Genomic DNA, 16,442 nt, shown 5'->3' with positions numbered 1-16,442 from the left:
ACATTAAAATTGATATTTTTTAAAACTCATTGTACTTATCTAGATAGCTATTGGCTAGCTAGTTAGCTTTCTATCTGAGTTACTTCCGGGTTGTGTGAACGCTGGCGCGTCTGGTTGCCGCTGCTCACCCACAGAAAAACTTAGCCTGTGACTGTAAAGTGACCTTGAGAGTTTTTAAAGGCGCTTATAAATGAAATGTGTTATTATTATAATGCAAACATTTCATGTGAAGTCAACTTTATTGGCAAATATGCTCTAATTTGCAAAATACAGCAGAGATGAAATTTCTTTCCTCTCAACCACAGGAGAGTTGCTGCGGGTACCCGCACTACAATCAACAAAATAGTTAACATAACATCACTAAATAATACAACACAACAAATAAGACACAGGCATAATTTCATTTTAATGTTCATATTTCTTCCATCTAGTTGAAATGTAATAACATGAATATCATCACGAATGGCGAGGAAACATTTGTAAGAGTCTGCAAACGTGAAAATTGTTGCTGAAAATGTTGAATTTGTGAAGCTACAGAAGAAATTATTGTGTGCTACTTTGAAAGAACAAGGAAATGTACACAACTCACTAAGAGTGAGAGATTTTTACCTTCACCAAATGGTTGATTTCCCCCGGATGACATTAATCAACATTTAAGTATTCTCTTGATGAACCGTTCTTGAAAACACAGAAACACATGGCCAACTGTATCTTCTCAAAATATCCGTTGACAGAAAAAAAGCAAAGACCACTTTGGGCTGGAGGGCGATGAAGAGTCAACAATGCTGGAGGACTCTGTGTCCCCTAAGAAGTATGTGTGTGTGTTCTTCTATTTATGTCACAGCATTCCTCTATCATTTGTTTCCCTCAAACATGAAATAGTGTACTATTATCCACGAGGCATATTTTGAGGTTCTTGAAATAAGCATAAAATAGAAAGTGGACAAGCTGGCATCATCAAAATATTAGCGCCCATCTTACTATGAAAGCAAGTAGTACAGTATAATTTATTTATTTGTTTGTTTGTTTGTTTGTTTGTTTGTTTGTTTGTTTTTATGACGGTACTTCAGGTCAACAGTGTTGCAGCAGCAGTTCAACAAAGTGGGTAAGGTCGAGACGGGCTCAGTGGCCCTGCCGGCCATCATGCGCTCAGGAGCCGGCGGTCCCGAGAGTTTCCAGATGGGCTCCATGCCTCAGGCTAAGCAGCACATCACCAGTGGACAGATGCACAGAGGACACATGCCACCGCTGGTGAAAGAAATATGACTTATCAGAAAGCTCCTGTTTGAGTTACATTTATATTTTGTGCACTTCAAAACTGTTGCCAAGCAACTTAGAGGTTTACCATCTACCTCAAGACAGAGATTCAGTCTTTTTAGACCCTTGAGGTTACTGCACGTCACTGTGACCTTGGGCAATTGCTTTCTTCTTTTTCTAGGAAAGTCCTAATTGCCGAGGTGCTTTTTGACTAGAGCTCCTCCAACTCATCTTTTGTCTTCCTTCGTTTCTCTCTCATTGTGGAGTTGCCTTTATTACGTATTTCAAGTCGATCAAGTTGATCAATGAGCAATTGGTATATCCTGGCATATTATTATTTTTAATTAAAGGAGGTTGGACGTGCAAGTCTATCGTATGCAAATACAACAGCTATTGTGGTGGGAGCATCTGTAGAACGTGATTTGTGGATTTTGTGTGTTTGCAGACTTCGGCTCAGCAAGCCCTCACTGGAACCATCAATTCCAGTATGCACGCTGTGCAGGCTGCTCAGGCCTCTTTGGATGACTTTGATACCCTGCCACCACTGGGAACAGATGCTGTAAGATACCACTCTGTTTTTCAGAAAATTCCCAATTAAACACGAAAGCTTGTTTTTCACTTGGCCATGGAAATGCATGAGTTGTTGCTGGTATTATGAATACCTACATACAGGAGTGACTTTACTCCGTATACAGGTAACATCCGAGTTACGACCGGCGCGAGTTACGACCACCCGTACTTACGACCCCGATCGCAGCCCCCCCCCCCTTTTTCTTTTTTTATTCTACGCCTGGCACCGCAAAGCGCAACCATCCGGCAATGCTTACTACAATTTGGGCCAGCCAGCATGTCACACACTCGCACAGCAATCTACTGTGTGACTACACTCAATACAGTAGTTATAAAGTGCAGATACCATGTCGGCAACATGTCCTGTAGTACTGTAGACTGTTTTTTTTTCCTTCGCCGTCCGTCTTAGTCCGAGCGTGTGTGTCGTTAGCAGAGAGAGCAGGGTAAGTATTACATTTATAAATGAATTTATATTTATATTTATAAATGAACTGTACAGTAAACAGCTTTGTATACATTACAGGTGCAGTTATACAGTTATAAAAATTGATAATATAAAATGATAAAAATGACACTAAAAGTTATAACATTTATAAATGAACTGGAAACAGTCTGGTATATAATAATATTCAATAGAAAACGTTGCTTAAAAACAACAAATTGACTTCGAATACTATCCTGTCGTGTAAACGCCACGTCGGCCATTTTGAATGGATTTCGACTTACGACCATTTGACTTACGACTGTTATGTCGGAACGGAACCCGGTCGTAACTCGGATGTTACCTGTTTTAGGACATAGTGGGATATGCATAGCACTCCTTGTCAATCGTCTTGAATGGCGGCCTTTGCAAAAACTGATTTTGTTTATTATACACTTAACATTGGGTAATGTTATTGATAACGTCAATGCCGGAGCCATATTGGATGTGGCAAAGTGAAGCTCAAGTGAAGAACTAACATCATGAGATAACTATTTTTAGTTGGGTCCTGATTGGCTGTGGTGTATACCTACACGGTGGAATGAAACATGATACTATTTCTTTATATAATTATTAATGCATTGGTGTGAAGCATCTCAACATTAGTATTTCATTTGTGTTTATACTTGTATTTAAGGCATCCCAAGCCTGGCGTAAAAATAAGATGGATGAGTCGAAACACGAGATCCATTCTCAGGTGGATGCGATTACAGCAGGCACTGCCTCCATGGTTAACCTCACAGCAGGTAAAACCTTTTCACAATATATGTCTGGTGAAGCAAATGGTCAACGTGTTATAGTCATTGTGTGTTAGTTTTTTAGGGTCCAGCTACTTTCAGTCAAAAATATCACTATGCAATAAAATGGCTTCAATGTGTTTAACTCATTCACTGCCATTCACTCATTTATTATGAAATTAAAAATATGACATAGAGCGCCATTCCCGAATATGTTCGGGTTTTGTTTTTTTCATGCACGGGTGCCGATTAAGTTCTGGACATGGCCTCTGGCAATGTTTTTTTTTTCCACAAGGGTGCCTTTTTATCCATGTTAGCGATTTGTTCCAGCTTCAGTTGTTGTTAAAGCACTATATAAATAAATATGTACTGTATGTATTGCATTGTATTTTGGACCGCCACTCTCATTTCAAGCTCGTATAACTCCTGGCCCATATAATTTCAGAATTAAATCTTTTTTTCTGATGAAATAAGAGACTCTAAGGTTTCTAACGCTGTATTGGATGTTTATGTAGTCCTAAAACACAATTCTGTGGGTCCTGGAATTCAATTGACAATGACAAAAACCCTGCCAATGGAGTGGACACATTTTTTTCACATCTGGCAGTGAATGAGTTCTCAACGTCAGAAACCCAAACATGATTTAAGAACAATTGTGAAGTAGAGATTGAATAAAGGATCAATTCATATTTGCCATATAAATGGCTCCAAATTTTCAGAATCAGATCAGAATCATCTTTATTGCCAAGTATGTAGGACACACAAGGAATTTGTTTCCGGTAGAACACGCTGCACTAGTATCGTTGTCAAAAAAACTGCTAAGTGGCACTATACAGTTCCATTTTGGCTACTGTTGAAAGAGTTTATTTGTACTGTGCTTTATAGCCTACAGTCGATGACACTTTATTTTCTCCAGAGCACCTCGCATTTGTACCAAATAGTTGCCATTTTTCATACTTACATACTTGCATTTGATTTGAATTGTTTGCTTCTTTCATTAACTCTTGTATGGAGAATTATGCCAATTTTAAGGAATAGAGTTTGACCCATGTACCCGTCTGCAGGTGACCCAGCAGAGACAGACTACACAGCAGTGGGCTGTGCTGTGACCACTATCTCTTCCAACCTCACTGAGATGTCAAAGGGTGTCAAACTGTTGGCAGCACTCATGGAAGATGAAGGAGGAAATGGACAACAACTACTGGGTGCTGCCAAGAACCTCGCCTGTGCTGTCTCTGACATGCTAAAGACAGCACAGCCAGCAAACACAGAGGTATACACCATAGGAGATCAACCTAGGTATTTCAGATGAAAGGAAACTGAAGAAAATAAGTTAGAGGTTCACAAGAAAATTCCTCCACCCCAAATCTGGCTTCAGTGCTGATTTCTGCGTTCGTTGCGTATTTATGACACACAAAAGTTTGGCAAACCAATTTTAATGTCACATGAGGGGTGTTCACATGGCAACCTTTACTCTGCTGTAGCAGTAGCGGTGTCTGCTCCCTGTAGAGTAAGGGGTGTCAGTCATTTTTTGCCGCGGGCCACATTGTAGTTATGGTTTCCTCTCGAGGACCGTTATGAATTTGGGGAGCCCATTAGAATGTTTAAATCCCTTCAAATATTACATATAGAGCACACAGCAAATTAATGAATAACTCGTTTTCAAATCTGATGTCAAGAATAATGACTTTTATTGTGGTTGACATCCAAAAATATGAAATTTTGGCTCATATTTTAGCAATCATCATGGAATTTAACAAGTTTGATTTGCTTTCGCGGGCCGAAAAAAATGATGTGGCGGGCCGGATTTGGCCCACGGGCCTTGACTTTGACACCTGTGCTGTAGAGCAAGGGTGTCAAAATCATTTTTTGCCATGGCCCACAATGTAGTTTCGATTTACTCTCGAGGACCGTTAATAATTTGGGGAAGCCATTAGAATGTTTGACCCCTATAGAAATGTCGCTCAGGTATAGCAGATGGCAAGCTAGCTAACAGGTAGCTAGTTAATAGCTAGCCACCTAACCAGCTAGCGAGCTGATAGACATTAAATCTGACATCTAATGTTGAGCAGATTCTTTACTTACAGACAGTGTAGGTGTTCAAATAAATACCTGACATGTTTCGACGACTGCTTCCGCCTTCGTCAGGTATTTATTTGAACACCTACACTGTCTGTAAGTAAAGAATCTGCTCAACATTAGATATCAAGTAGACAGGATGAACTTAGTACAACGATTAAATCTGACACTTTTGGAAAGTGACGGGGATCAGTCATTGTTTTTTTTTTTTTTTTTCTCTCAATGGATTGTGTCAATAATATGGACAAATGGCTTTGGTTATAGCCTCGTCAGAATCTACTCCAAGCTGCAGGAAATGTGGGTCAGGCCAGTGGAGAGCTCCTGTCACACATTGGAGAGACAGACACTGATCCACAGTTCCAGGTATGTATACTGGTATTCTAAACGTGCCAAATTGTACTAATTATTACAGATTAATACTCAAATCACCCTAGAAGTTTTTGAAGTCCTAAAATAAAGTCTGGTCCAAAAATAAAGTGTCCAAATTACTATTGGCGACACTGACTTCTCCAAATATGGTATTTCTGAAAATAACGTTTAAATCTCACTGTAAAGGTCAGTATGTGAATATATTCCCTCCTGAGTGAAAATGTTGACATTTTGCAAGATAAGATGCTTGTGGTTTTCACTCCAAGAATATACAGTACTGGTACACTGTTTTCTGTCTTTTTTTTCTCCCCTACATTTGACAGTTTCTAGGTAAAGGATCTTTCAGGTCAGCCAGATGGAGAGTGCCTTCTTATTGTCAATTGATGGTAACAGATGTCGGCTGACGACATTTAATGATGAAATACCAATCAAAGTAATCTATTGATTCATTGAGTAATCCATCTCCAGTGATCACCATGACAAACTGTCTATATCCAAACTGATTTATACTAAACTGTACACTGAACGTATTGTGCCGTTAAAATTAACCTATTCTCAAATATCGTCTATCGTCTTGGGAAACGTACCTGTGGTGGCTGTGTATTTTCATTCATTTATCTTGCCAGTCCTGCTACTTGTTTAAAACAATCTTGCACTTTCTGTAAGGCACACACATATTTCTCAATTGAAATTGAAATTGAAAATGTGGTTCAGGTATAGACTATGGCTCACTATAATTTACAGCGTCAGTGATTAATTATTGGGACAAAAATGTATCTTTTGAAGTTATTGGCTTTCTTAGTTGAACATTGCAGAGAATATCAAATGGATGAAGATATTTTGGGGAAAAATAGAATAATTAGTCTACATTTCATCATGATACCTTTCCATTTTATTAATCATGATTGTAGGATATTTCTCCATTCCCAGGGGTGTTTAGAAAGATTGACTAATCCAATATGAAATCAATCCAATCCATCTCTAAATTCTGACTGTTTGAATTTCCTTTCGTGATTTTTCATTTAATTTCCAAACCCAATTACAATATTTTAATGTGAAGCTATCATTGCAAACCTTTCATGTCACTCTGCCCAATGTGCATCTTTGCTCTTTGCAGGATATGCTGATGCAGCTGGCCAAAGCGGTAGCTAATGCTGCAGCAGCCCTTGTGCTCAAAGCTAAAAACGTCGCCCAGAAGACAGAGGACTCAGTCCAGCAGAACAGAGTTATTGCAGCAGCCACTCAGTGTGCTTTGTCCACGTCTCAGCTCGTGGCCTGCACAAGAGTGAGTGAGACTACTGTCACCGAAAATATTTAGAAGGGATGTGAAGTCTGTAAGCTCTCAGTCGTACATGAGTGGTCCATCGATGAAAAGGTTTCTTCAGCCGTCATCTGTACTTCTTTGAAGGTGTCTGACATTTTGCTCCTCATCCGAAAAGCTTCGTCAGCTAACTAAAGTTGTGCTGGTAGCTCTGGCCCTATAGATATATCCGTAATGGACAGAGGTGGTGGTGCAAGACCTCTGCTTTGATAGGTCCCTGCTCTAAGGTTGGGGGGAGCAGTGGACTACTCCCTGAAGCTAATCTGATTACTTCTTTTTGTCCTGTCTGATTATGTCTATGACTGGCACTGATTGCCCCATTCAGTCTGGTATCACCTCATCAGCATGACTAAGCCTACGTAGTAATGATCTAAGAATCATGTTGTAAGCACGATCCAAATTAAACCTCAAACCACCATTGCGAAGCTCTTCAGATGAAACATCAGACGCCTTCAAAGAAGTACAAATGATGGCTGAAGAAACCTTTTCATCAAGGCGTGTGAAGATACTTCCATTCAGATCTTGGTTTACGTGTTGCAATATCAGCCATTGTTAGTCTCCTCCTGGCTGACATCCATTTAGAAATTATGTTGTGCGTGGTTAACGGAGACCACAACTTCCCGTGATAGGTGAAAATCCGTGAAGTGGGGTATTGTGAGGTCATTGGTCGACGGCGGCGTTGGGAACCAATCAAGCTTCAGCCATGTACAAAGCCTCTTAGTCATTTGGCATTTTTTTTTTCTGAATGTTTTTTTTTTTTGTTTACTGAAAAAAAATCTGTGATGCACTGAACTGCGAAATAGCGGGGGACCACTGTAGTTTGTCCTCACTTAATTTGTGTGCTTAATTTGATGAAGTCATTTGTTCTAAGATCTATGAAAAATATATGCAGTTTATCCTCAATATTATTAAAAAAAACAAGAGAAGAACAAATTCTGCATGAAAACATTTCAAAACATTCAAGTAACAAATGCAACACTTCTGTGAGATTTACATTGACATTTATTGTGGTCACACAACAGTTGATATTTCCAATACTCAATTTCTTGCTCCATGACCCCCCAAATAGTTTCTTTCAAACAGCTAAAATGTTCCCCATCAGGTTACATACGGAGATAAGAACTTTTTTTTCTGGGATGGTGATAGAGTAGAAGTATTTCTGTTTCTGCTATAATGCTTCTTACACTACCATCTCTCATGCAGGTGGTGGCTCCAACCATCAGCTCCCCAGTTTGCCAGGAACAGCTGATAGAGGCAGGCAAGCTGGTGGCCAAGTCAGTAGAAGGTTGTGTGGATGCCTCGCAGGGGGCCACAAACGATGAGGGCCTCCTGAAGCAAGTGGGCGTGGCCGCAACAGGGGTCACACAGGCATTAAATGACCTTCTTCAGCACATTAAACAGTACGCCAATGGAGGTCATCCTATTGGACGCCACGGCGAAGCCACTGATCGCATTTTGGATGTCACAGAGAATATCTTCAGCTCAATGGGAAATGCTGGTGGGTGTTTCGTGTTTAGTAGGACTCGTACACATCACATGAGCTGATGTAGCAAAATCTGTGAAATAGAATATTTTTTTTCTTTAGAATAAGATTAGTTTTATAACTTTCCCATTCTGATTTCAATATTTAATTACAAGGTCCAGGCATTACACAGCATTTGTGCACATAATTAGGGTATGTAAAATTCTGGCCACAGCTGTATATCATGTGACATCATTGACAATATGTTTTTCACCAGGGCAAGATATATAACATACACGATTACACACTGAGCGACAGTGATACACGCTGATAATCCATAATCAAGCAAACACAAACGGCATTGGGGATTTTATCTGTCGTTAGTTCACGGAAAGGCCACTCATTAATGTATTACTGAAAATATAAAGGCCAAGATGTATAGATCTGACTTTATTGTGCCACTGCATATTCAACAGCTGCAGATTTTAGCTTATTGACATTAAATTTTTGACATTTGAACTTTTTCTTTCACAGGAGAGATGGTTCGCCAGGCTCGCATCCTTGCACAGGCCACATCTGATCTGGTCAATGCCATTAAGATGGATGCAGAGGGAGAGTCAGACCTGGAAAATTCACGAAAGCTCCTGTCAGCTGCAAAGCTTCTGGCTGATGCTACTGCCAAGATGGTGGAGGCTGCCAAGGTCTGCATATATTTATATTATACTTTATGCAGTCTTGTTCTTGTCTTGCTAAGATTAACTGGTTTTGAAGGGTCGTGCTTATGTGTGCGACTTTATCCAACTATTCGGCCAATGGGGAATCTGGATTTCTCTCCCATGGTGACACAACAGAGCCCATATTTTTTATGACGTTCAGAGTTGATAAAATGCTGAGATTGCAGTGATATAAACAGAGAAGAAAAAAATAATAAAAAGTTAAACATTTATTTAGCTGGATATCTATTTTTCTTATGATGCGTGTTCTACCAGAGACAAATTGCTTGTGTGTTCTACATACTTGGCAATAAAGATGATTATGATTCTGATAATGTATGTGAATATTAATTAGAAACACAGTCATATGACAAAATCACATTTGTGTGTGTTTCCTTCAGGGCGCTGCGGCAAACCCCGACAGTGAGGAGCAGCAACAGAGGTTGCGAGAGGCGGCAGAAGGTCTCCGCATTGCAACGAATGCTGCGGCACAGAATGCAATCAAAAAACGTTTGGTCAACAAGCTTGAGGTAACTCAAATTCAAAGAAAATTCACTATATGAACACATTTGAAACATCTTTTCTATTTCCTTTCACATCGTTTTATTTTCTTGGACTTCCTGTCATCATTTCACATTCTGTCCGGCTTTACATGATGTCACATCCTGTCTTTATAAAAGCTCTCCCAACAAGCCCCTCCTTTCTCTTCCCTCTGCCTGCCCCTCGGGGTCAGGCAGTTACATTTTGTGCCGTCCCAAAGATTAAAGAATCGTTTGTTTTTACTTTTGATTCCTGCTTCATTAATAATGACCCTAACAGTTTTCAAAATGTTTGATTGGATATTCAGATGAATAAAGCCCACCCAGAAAAATAAATTAGGAACACAGGTTTGCCTGCATGTGGAATTGAACATTTTAATACAATGTTTCATTACCCCATTGTCCTATTTCCACACACTGAGTGGCCTCAATTTAATGCCCTTGATACTTTTGACTTGAACTCAAGCTGCAAACGGATTTTCTTCTTTCCTGCTAGAACGCAGCTAGACAAGCGGCTGCAGCAGCGACTCAGACAATAGCTGCAGCCCAGCATGCTGCCTCATCCAACAAGAACCAGGCTGCCCAGCAGCAACTGGTCCAAAGTTGCAAGGTAAATATCAGTTTTATTATAAAGTATACCATGCTACTCTTCAACTGTTCTTACTAAATGCATTCAATACAACTAGATGGCAGGGATGAATTGCCTTTCTAAAATTTGGAAACCACATGCGGTCAAGTTGCGCAAGATGTGACATAGTGCAGGGGAGAAAATGCTGCTGAAAATGCATCCTTCTGAACACACAGTGTTTGATTTTGGACACAGCCAAAGACTCACTCAGGCGCGACAATAAAATGGCACGTGTACATGCCTCGCAGGCAGGCTTTCAACTGGCAGCTTTTGGAGGACACATTCCTTCTATTTGCTCGCAGCGACTGCGCGAGTCAGGTGGTCCATAAGACATAGGCGAATTGTGAAAATGTATCCACTTGTTGTGCTCTGGCCTCAAATAAACAAACCAAGCGAGAGAATCCCAATTTTTAATAAATATGCCTATAAGCTGATGTCTTATATATAGTTGCATTTTTTTGTATTCAAAGTAGGTAATGTAGGCTTGTTTATGTGTTCCGTGTTCCCTCCAAGCCTACGCCTATTTATTGTAGCATCCACAGCCATCGTCTATCTCGTCAAGTCTATTAGCTATATATCTGGCTAGCTAGCTAGCTAGATAGCTATATACAGTGAGACCTCAACTTACAAACACCTTATCTTACAAACTTTTCGTCTTACAAACGTCAAATTTATGAAAATTAAACCTTATAATAAGCACTATTTTCATAATACACCACGGCTGGCGGAGTGATCTTTGGCGGAAGCACACGACCAAACAGCATCAGAGGTTAAGTTACCAACAGTCCTTATGGAAGGTGACTCTCCTTCCATAAGCCATCAAAGACCATCAAAAAGTTAAATAAAACTTTATTTTACAGCACAGTTTATTTCTTTAATTACTGTCCTCATGTAATGCGCCTCTCTGTCCAAAGAGCAATTCCCTTTGACCTTCGACCTCCAACGCCATCACAAATGTAAACAAAGTGACTTTATGATACAATGCAGTGTATTTCTTTCATTACAATACAATAGCACATTTATTATACATAGAATAAGGTATGTTGTGTGTAGTTTTAAGGCTTATTTAGTTGAAAAGTATATTTTATGGAAACCCGGGAACGGATTATTCCCATTTTAATGGTTTCCAATGGGATTTTTTTTTTTAGATACACACTTTTCGCCTTACACACTCTGTCTGGGAACCAATTAAGTTCGTAAGTTGAGGTCTCACTGTATTAGCTATCTAGCTATTTGCTATCTAGCTAGCTTTCTATTATTCACCCGCAGAAAAAAACGCATCCTGTAACTGTAAAGTGACCTTGAGAGTTTTGAAAGGCGCTTTGAAATGAAATGTATTATTATTATTATTATTATTATTATTATTGAGTAAATATACACACACAGAGAAACATGCCTAACACAACCGAGAGCGGCCACCACTAACTGGCACGTCGCTTTGCCACTCTAGATAAATCTTTCTTTTGGTGTCTCTCAGGTGGTTGCAGAGCAGATTCCTCAATTGGTTCAAGGAGTTAGAGGCAGTCAGTCTCAGCCTGACAGCCCCAGTGCTCAGTTGGCCCTCATCAGTGCAAGCCAGAACTTTCTGCAGGTATTACACCACACACAAACAACACGCAAACGTGCTACAGGAAGGCCGGAGCGGGAATCAAACCCTGCACTGCTCCACTGTGAGACCAACACGCTAACTAGACCAGTGTGGTGCCTCTTAATGATTCAATAAAACATTCATTTGCAACTTTTTTGGTTTTCAGCTGAAGGTTGTCTCCTCTGTGGATCATGTGTTTACGTGTGAGGGAAAATAATGAAAATAATCTCAACCAATGGCGCTAAAGGCACGTCCTTTTTTCATTGTTTTTATTTCAGCCTGGTGCAAAGATGGTCACAGCATCCAAAGCCACAGTTCCCACTATCAGTGACCAGGCATCTGCCATGCAACTTAGCCAGTGTGCAAAGAACCTTGCAAGTGCCTTGGCTGAGCTACGCACTGCCTCACAGAAGGTATCTCATTGAATACTGTCTATAAAAACTTGTGACAGCGGTGACAACAAACAGTGGGCATCATATCATGTTATCAGGTTACAGGATACATGACATGTGATTTCAAATATGAATCGCTGTTGTGTGATGTTGTGTTTCATCACTGTCGAAAGGAATCGGGAGATAAAACACAAAATCCCTCCCCTGCCACTCCTTGAGCTGCATGCCTGAAGCAATACTATGCCAGAAAGGTCAAAGTTACAAATTCCATGTGTGTTGATGGCAAAAAGCCAAAGAAAGGCGGTACAATGGCATACAAATCACTACAGATGATCTGGGAGTAATCTCTTAAAGCAAAAATATTTTGGCTGTTTTTTTGGAGGGCGAATATTGATAATTACCTTATTTTCCACACTATAAAACGCACTGGATTATCAGGCGTACCGTCAATGAATTACATTTTGAAAGATTTTCCATATATATGACACACCACATTATAAGGCGCTACAGTAGTGGCTCAGGTTACGTAATGCATGCATTATACCGGGGGTCGGGAACCTTTTTGACTAAGAGAGCCAGATATTTAAGTAAGATATTTAGAAATGTTTTTCAGTGAGAACCACACGCACACACACACACACGCAAACACGCATGGGATTTCAACAAAATAATCCGAATCTGTTATCCTTTTGTTATTTTTTTTTACTTCAAGATGGAGCCGCGAGAGTGGGTGCCTTTCCAGCACCACCAGTATTTTGTTTTACTACTTCTTTCTTTCCTTTCCTCTTCCTTTCATAACTTTGCTGCTGTGAAATGTAAATTTCTCCACTACGAGACGAATAAGGGTACATCCAATCCAAACGGTATTCTTTGGATTGTTGTACGTGTAGGCTCAAGAGGCATGCGGCCCACTAGAGATCGACAATGCTCTATCGGTTGTGAGACGTCTGGAGAAGGATATTCAGGATGCCAAAGCTTCAGCTGATGAAGGCAAACTCAAACCCTTACCGGGCGAGAATGTAAGTAACATATACACCGGAATGGATGTAGTCACATGCACATACACGCACATATTTTTGCTTGTGCAAATGACATCAACAAAAGACATACATCAATAACAGTGTCTTCCCCTCTGCATGCCTCTCACATGATTACAGCTTGAGAAATGCTCCCAGGAACTTGGTACCAGCACTAAGGCAGTAAGCTCAGCCATAGCCCAATTGCTAAGTGAGGCCACCCAAGGCAACGAGAACTATACAGGTGTGTTTCAATCGTGTCCATTCAATTTACTTAACGTAGAGCAGGCGTGTCAAAGTCATTTTTTGCCGCGGGCCACATTGTAGTTACGGTTTCCTCAAGAGGGCCATTATGAATTTGGGGAAACCATTACAATATTTCATCTCCTTCACATATTACATATAGAGCGCACAACAAATTGAGAAATAAACAGTTTTCAAATCTGAGGTAAAAAATAATGACTGTTATTGTGGTTTACATGGAACAATTTGAAATTTTGGTTCGCACTTTAGCAAGCATCATGGAATTTCACAGGTTTGATTTGCCCTCACTGGCCGAATAAATTAATGTGGCGGGCCAGATTTGGCCCCCGGGCCTTGATTTTGACACCTGTGACGTAGAGTCAGCCATTAAAAAAAAAAAAAAAAAAACCTTCATTCCTGTCAAACCAGCGTGAGGTTGTGGGGACATCATGAAAGTGGTGAGACAGCATTTTTCTCCCTTTAAAGTATCCTATGGGCATTGATATGTGCAGGTTGGGCAATAAATAATAATAATAATAATAATAATAATAATAATAATAATAATAATAATAATAAGCTTTATTATTATTATTATTATTATTATTATTATTATTATTATTATTATTATTATTATTATTAAATTAATAATTATGAAAGGAAGAGGAAAGGAAAGAAAGAAGGAGAAAAACAAAATACAGGAGCTGCTGGAAAGGCAATGAAGACTCTTTGCTAATCACCGAAGCATTTAAAGCCTAGCATATTGAGGCAAAACATATTGAAGCTAACAGCAGCACCAGACCGATTATTGGCGTCACCAGATTGAATATGAACTAGGTCAATTTGTTTCTGTAACTGACTTAAAAAGGAGAATTAGTATATTTTATAAGCACACCAAGTATAAAAGTAGCGAGCATCAACATTAATGGGCTGCTGATCCATTATCAAATTACTCAGCAACACAAACTGTTAGTTATCAAGGGATCACTTTGGGCCATACTAAAATTGTCCAACTCATTTCACTTCAGCCTCTCAGCAGTAACTGTTCTCTGATTTCGGTCAGCCTTTAGAAGACTCATTCTCATTTGTATTGAATTAAGAAAAAAAAGAAATTGCAAGCAACTGCCTTTTACTTTGGAAAATATTGACCAAAGCAGTCCCTGAATCTGTTTCTAGTTTAATGAGCACATTTGTTGTTGTTCTTTTTATTATCACTAAAAATACATAATTAGTTGATAATAATAATCATCACCATAATAATAATAATAATGATGATGATGATGATAATAATAATAATAATAATAATAATGCTTTGAGGAAAATGGTTAATTATTTCCATGACGTTTCACGGTTTTTTAAAGCAATCACAATCAAAAGTTCACGAGCTGTTCTAATGCGAACAACTCAGATCTTTTTTTAAAACGATTTTTTTTCCATGAAAATTTGCACTCCACTTTGTTGAACTGTATAAAAACACACAATAATACAATTAGCTGGCCACATCACGAGCAAAAAGGGAAAGAAATGCTCCTCGATTCCTCTTCTTCTGTGGTGTTCATTGGCAGTTGTCAAACCAAACCGTGACATATTATATTCCACTGCATTGTAACCAACCAGGATGATTGCATTTTCAATGTGGGCATGTTGCGTTCGATCTTATTTATATATTTGTTTATTTTAAGGTATGGCGGCCAGAGATGTAGCCCAGGCTCTGAAGTCCTTGGCTTCAGCAGCCAGAGGTGTTGCTGCAAGCACTGATGATGTAGGAGCACGTGCTGCTCTGCTGGATTGCGCCGGTGATGTCATGGATAAATCGGGCAACTTAATTGAGGAAACAAAGAAGGCCATCACCAAGCCAGGAGACGCGGAGAGCCAGCAAAGACTGGCCCAGGTCAGACAAAGGCAAATGATCAGAGGGGCAGAAAGTTTTTTTTTTTTTTTACTTTTATCCTTGGTGGTTTGTGCGTCAACCTCACAGTACAGAGGTCGTAGGTTCAATCCCTACTCCACCCTCCCCGTGTGGAGTTTGCATGTTCTCCCGGGACCAGCGTGGGTTTTGTACAGGCCCTCCGGTTTCCTACCACATTCCAAAAAACATGCATTGCAGTCCAAATTGTCCCTAGGTGGGAGCCTTGTGAAAACAAAGCAGAGCGGAAAATGAATGAATGAACAAATTTAATTAAGTCATTTATTCATTTAAACAGGCGAATCAAACCTCTGAAGATGGAGGACAGTGATTTGCTGTGGCGACCCCTTGAAGGGAAAAGACGAAAGGAAAAGAAGGAGCAGATTCATTTATTCAGTCATTCGTTTATTTATTTCTTTCTTTCTTTATTTATTTATTTATCAGAATCAGAATCATCATTATTGCCAAGTATGTAGAACACACAAGGAATTTGTCTCCGGTAGAACACGCTGCCCTAGTATTATCATACTAGTGCAGAAATGGAAAAATGGAGGCACTATACAGTTGTATTGTTTATTCATTTATTCATGTATTTATTTATTTAATATTCGTCATTAACACTCTAAATTGTCCCGAAGTGTCAGTACGAAAGTGGATGGTTATTTGTCTCTGTTTGCCCTGCGATTGGCTGGCAACCAGTTAAGAGCGTCCCCCGCCTACTGTCCGAAGACGGCTGGGATAGGCTCCAGCACCCTCCACTAACTGAATGAATGAATGAATGAATGAATGAATGAATGAATCATGTCAGATCCAGTTATTATGCTTTTCTAAACATATTTTGACTTGACAATTGTCCTCTTTTTTGTGTAAGATTGGTCACATTTGCCACTGTCTTGACTGAAATTAAGTATTTGAGTTCAACGGTGACTCAGTATGGGTGTATTTGTGTGTCTCCATCGGTGTGCAGGTGGCTAAAGCAGTGTCTCAGGCCTTGAACAGATGTGTGAACTGCCTCCCCGGTCAGAGAGATGTGGACAATGCCATTCGTACTGTGGGTGAAGCCAGCAAATGTCTCCTGGCTGATTCTGTGAGTGTAATCAACAGTGTGAATTGCAACCGATTTCTATTTTTTTTTTTGGGGGGG

At 39.7% G+C, this 16,442-nt stretch overlaps 1 protein-coding gene across 3 annotated transcripts in view; it reads left to right on the top strand.

Moving 5' to 3' along the window:
• The window catches only part of tln1 (talin 1), an 84,466-nt gene that overhangs the window by 28,217 nt on the left and 39,807 nt on the right, over positions 1-16,442 (top strand). For 2 of the 3 annotated variants that reach the window (XM_089020876.1, XM_089020874.1), the window contains 18 exons: positions 735-811; positions 1,071-1,251; positions 1,703-1,816; positions 2,946-3,054; positions 4,110-4,318; positions 5,389-5,487; positions 5,817-5,879; positions 6,611-6,778; positions 8,018-8,312; positions 8,811-8,977; positions 9,391-9,519; positions 10,025-10,138; positions 11,634-11,747; positions 12,023-12,157; positions 13,027-13,155; positions 13,294-13,396; positions 15,075-15,283; positions 16,266-16,385. In XM_089020876.1, the coding sequence (XP_088877002.1) occupies positions 735-811; positions 1,071-1,251; positions 1,703-1,816; positions 2,946-3,054; positions 4,110-4,318; positions 5,389-5,487; positions 5,817-5,879; positions 6,611-6,778; positions 8,018-8,312; positions 8,811-8,977; positions 9,391-9,519; positions 10,025-10,138; positions 11,634-11,747; positions 12,023-12,157; positions 13,027-13,155; positions 13,294-13,396; positions 15,075-15,283; positions 16,266-16,385 (2,535 nt within the window). The remainder of the gene's footprint in view (positions 1-734; positions 812-1,070; positions 1,252-1,702; positions 1,817-2,945; positions 3,055-4,109; positions 4,319-5,388; positions 5,488-5,816; positions 5,880-6,610; positions 6,779-8,017; positions 8,313-8,810; positions 8,978-9,390; positions 9,520-10,024; positions 10,139-11,633; positions 11,748-12,022; positions 12,158-13,026; positions 13,156-13,293; positions 13,397-15,074; positions 15,284-16,265; positions 16,386-16,442) is intronic. The other variant, XM_089020877.1, reaches the window with a different exon arrangement.

The sequence above is a fragment of the Hippocampus bargibanti genome, linkage group LG18 (assembly GCF_051943395.1).
Source record: "Hippocampus bargibanti isolate YZ-2025 linkage group LG18, ASM5194339v1, whole genome shotgun sequence".
NCBI classification, from domain to species: Eukaryota; Metazoa; Chordata; class Actinopteri; order Syngnathiformes; family Syngnathidae; genus Hippocampus; species Hippocampus bargibanti.
The sequence above is the reverse complement of the archived record's forward strand: the minus strand, read 5'-3'. Positions and strand labels throughout refer to the sequence as shown.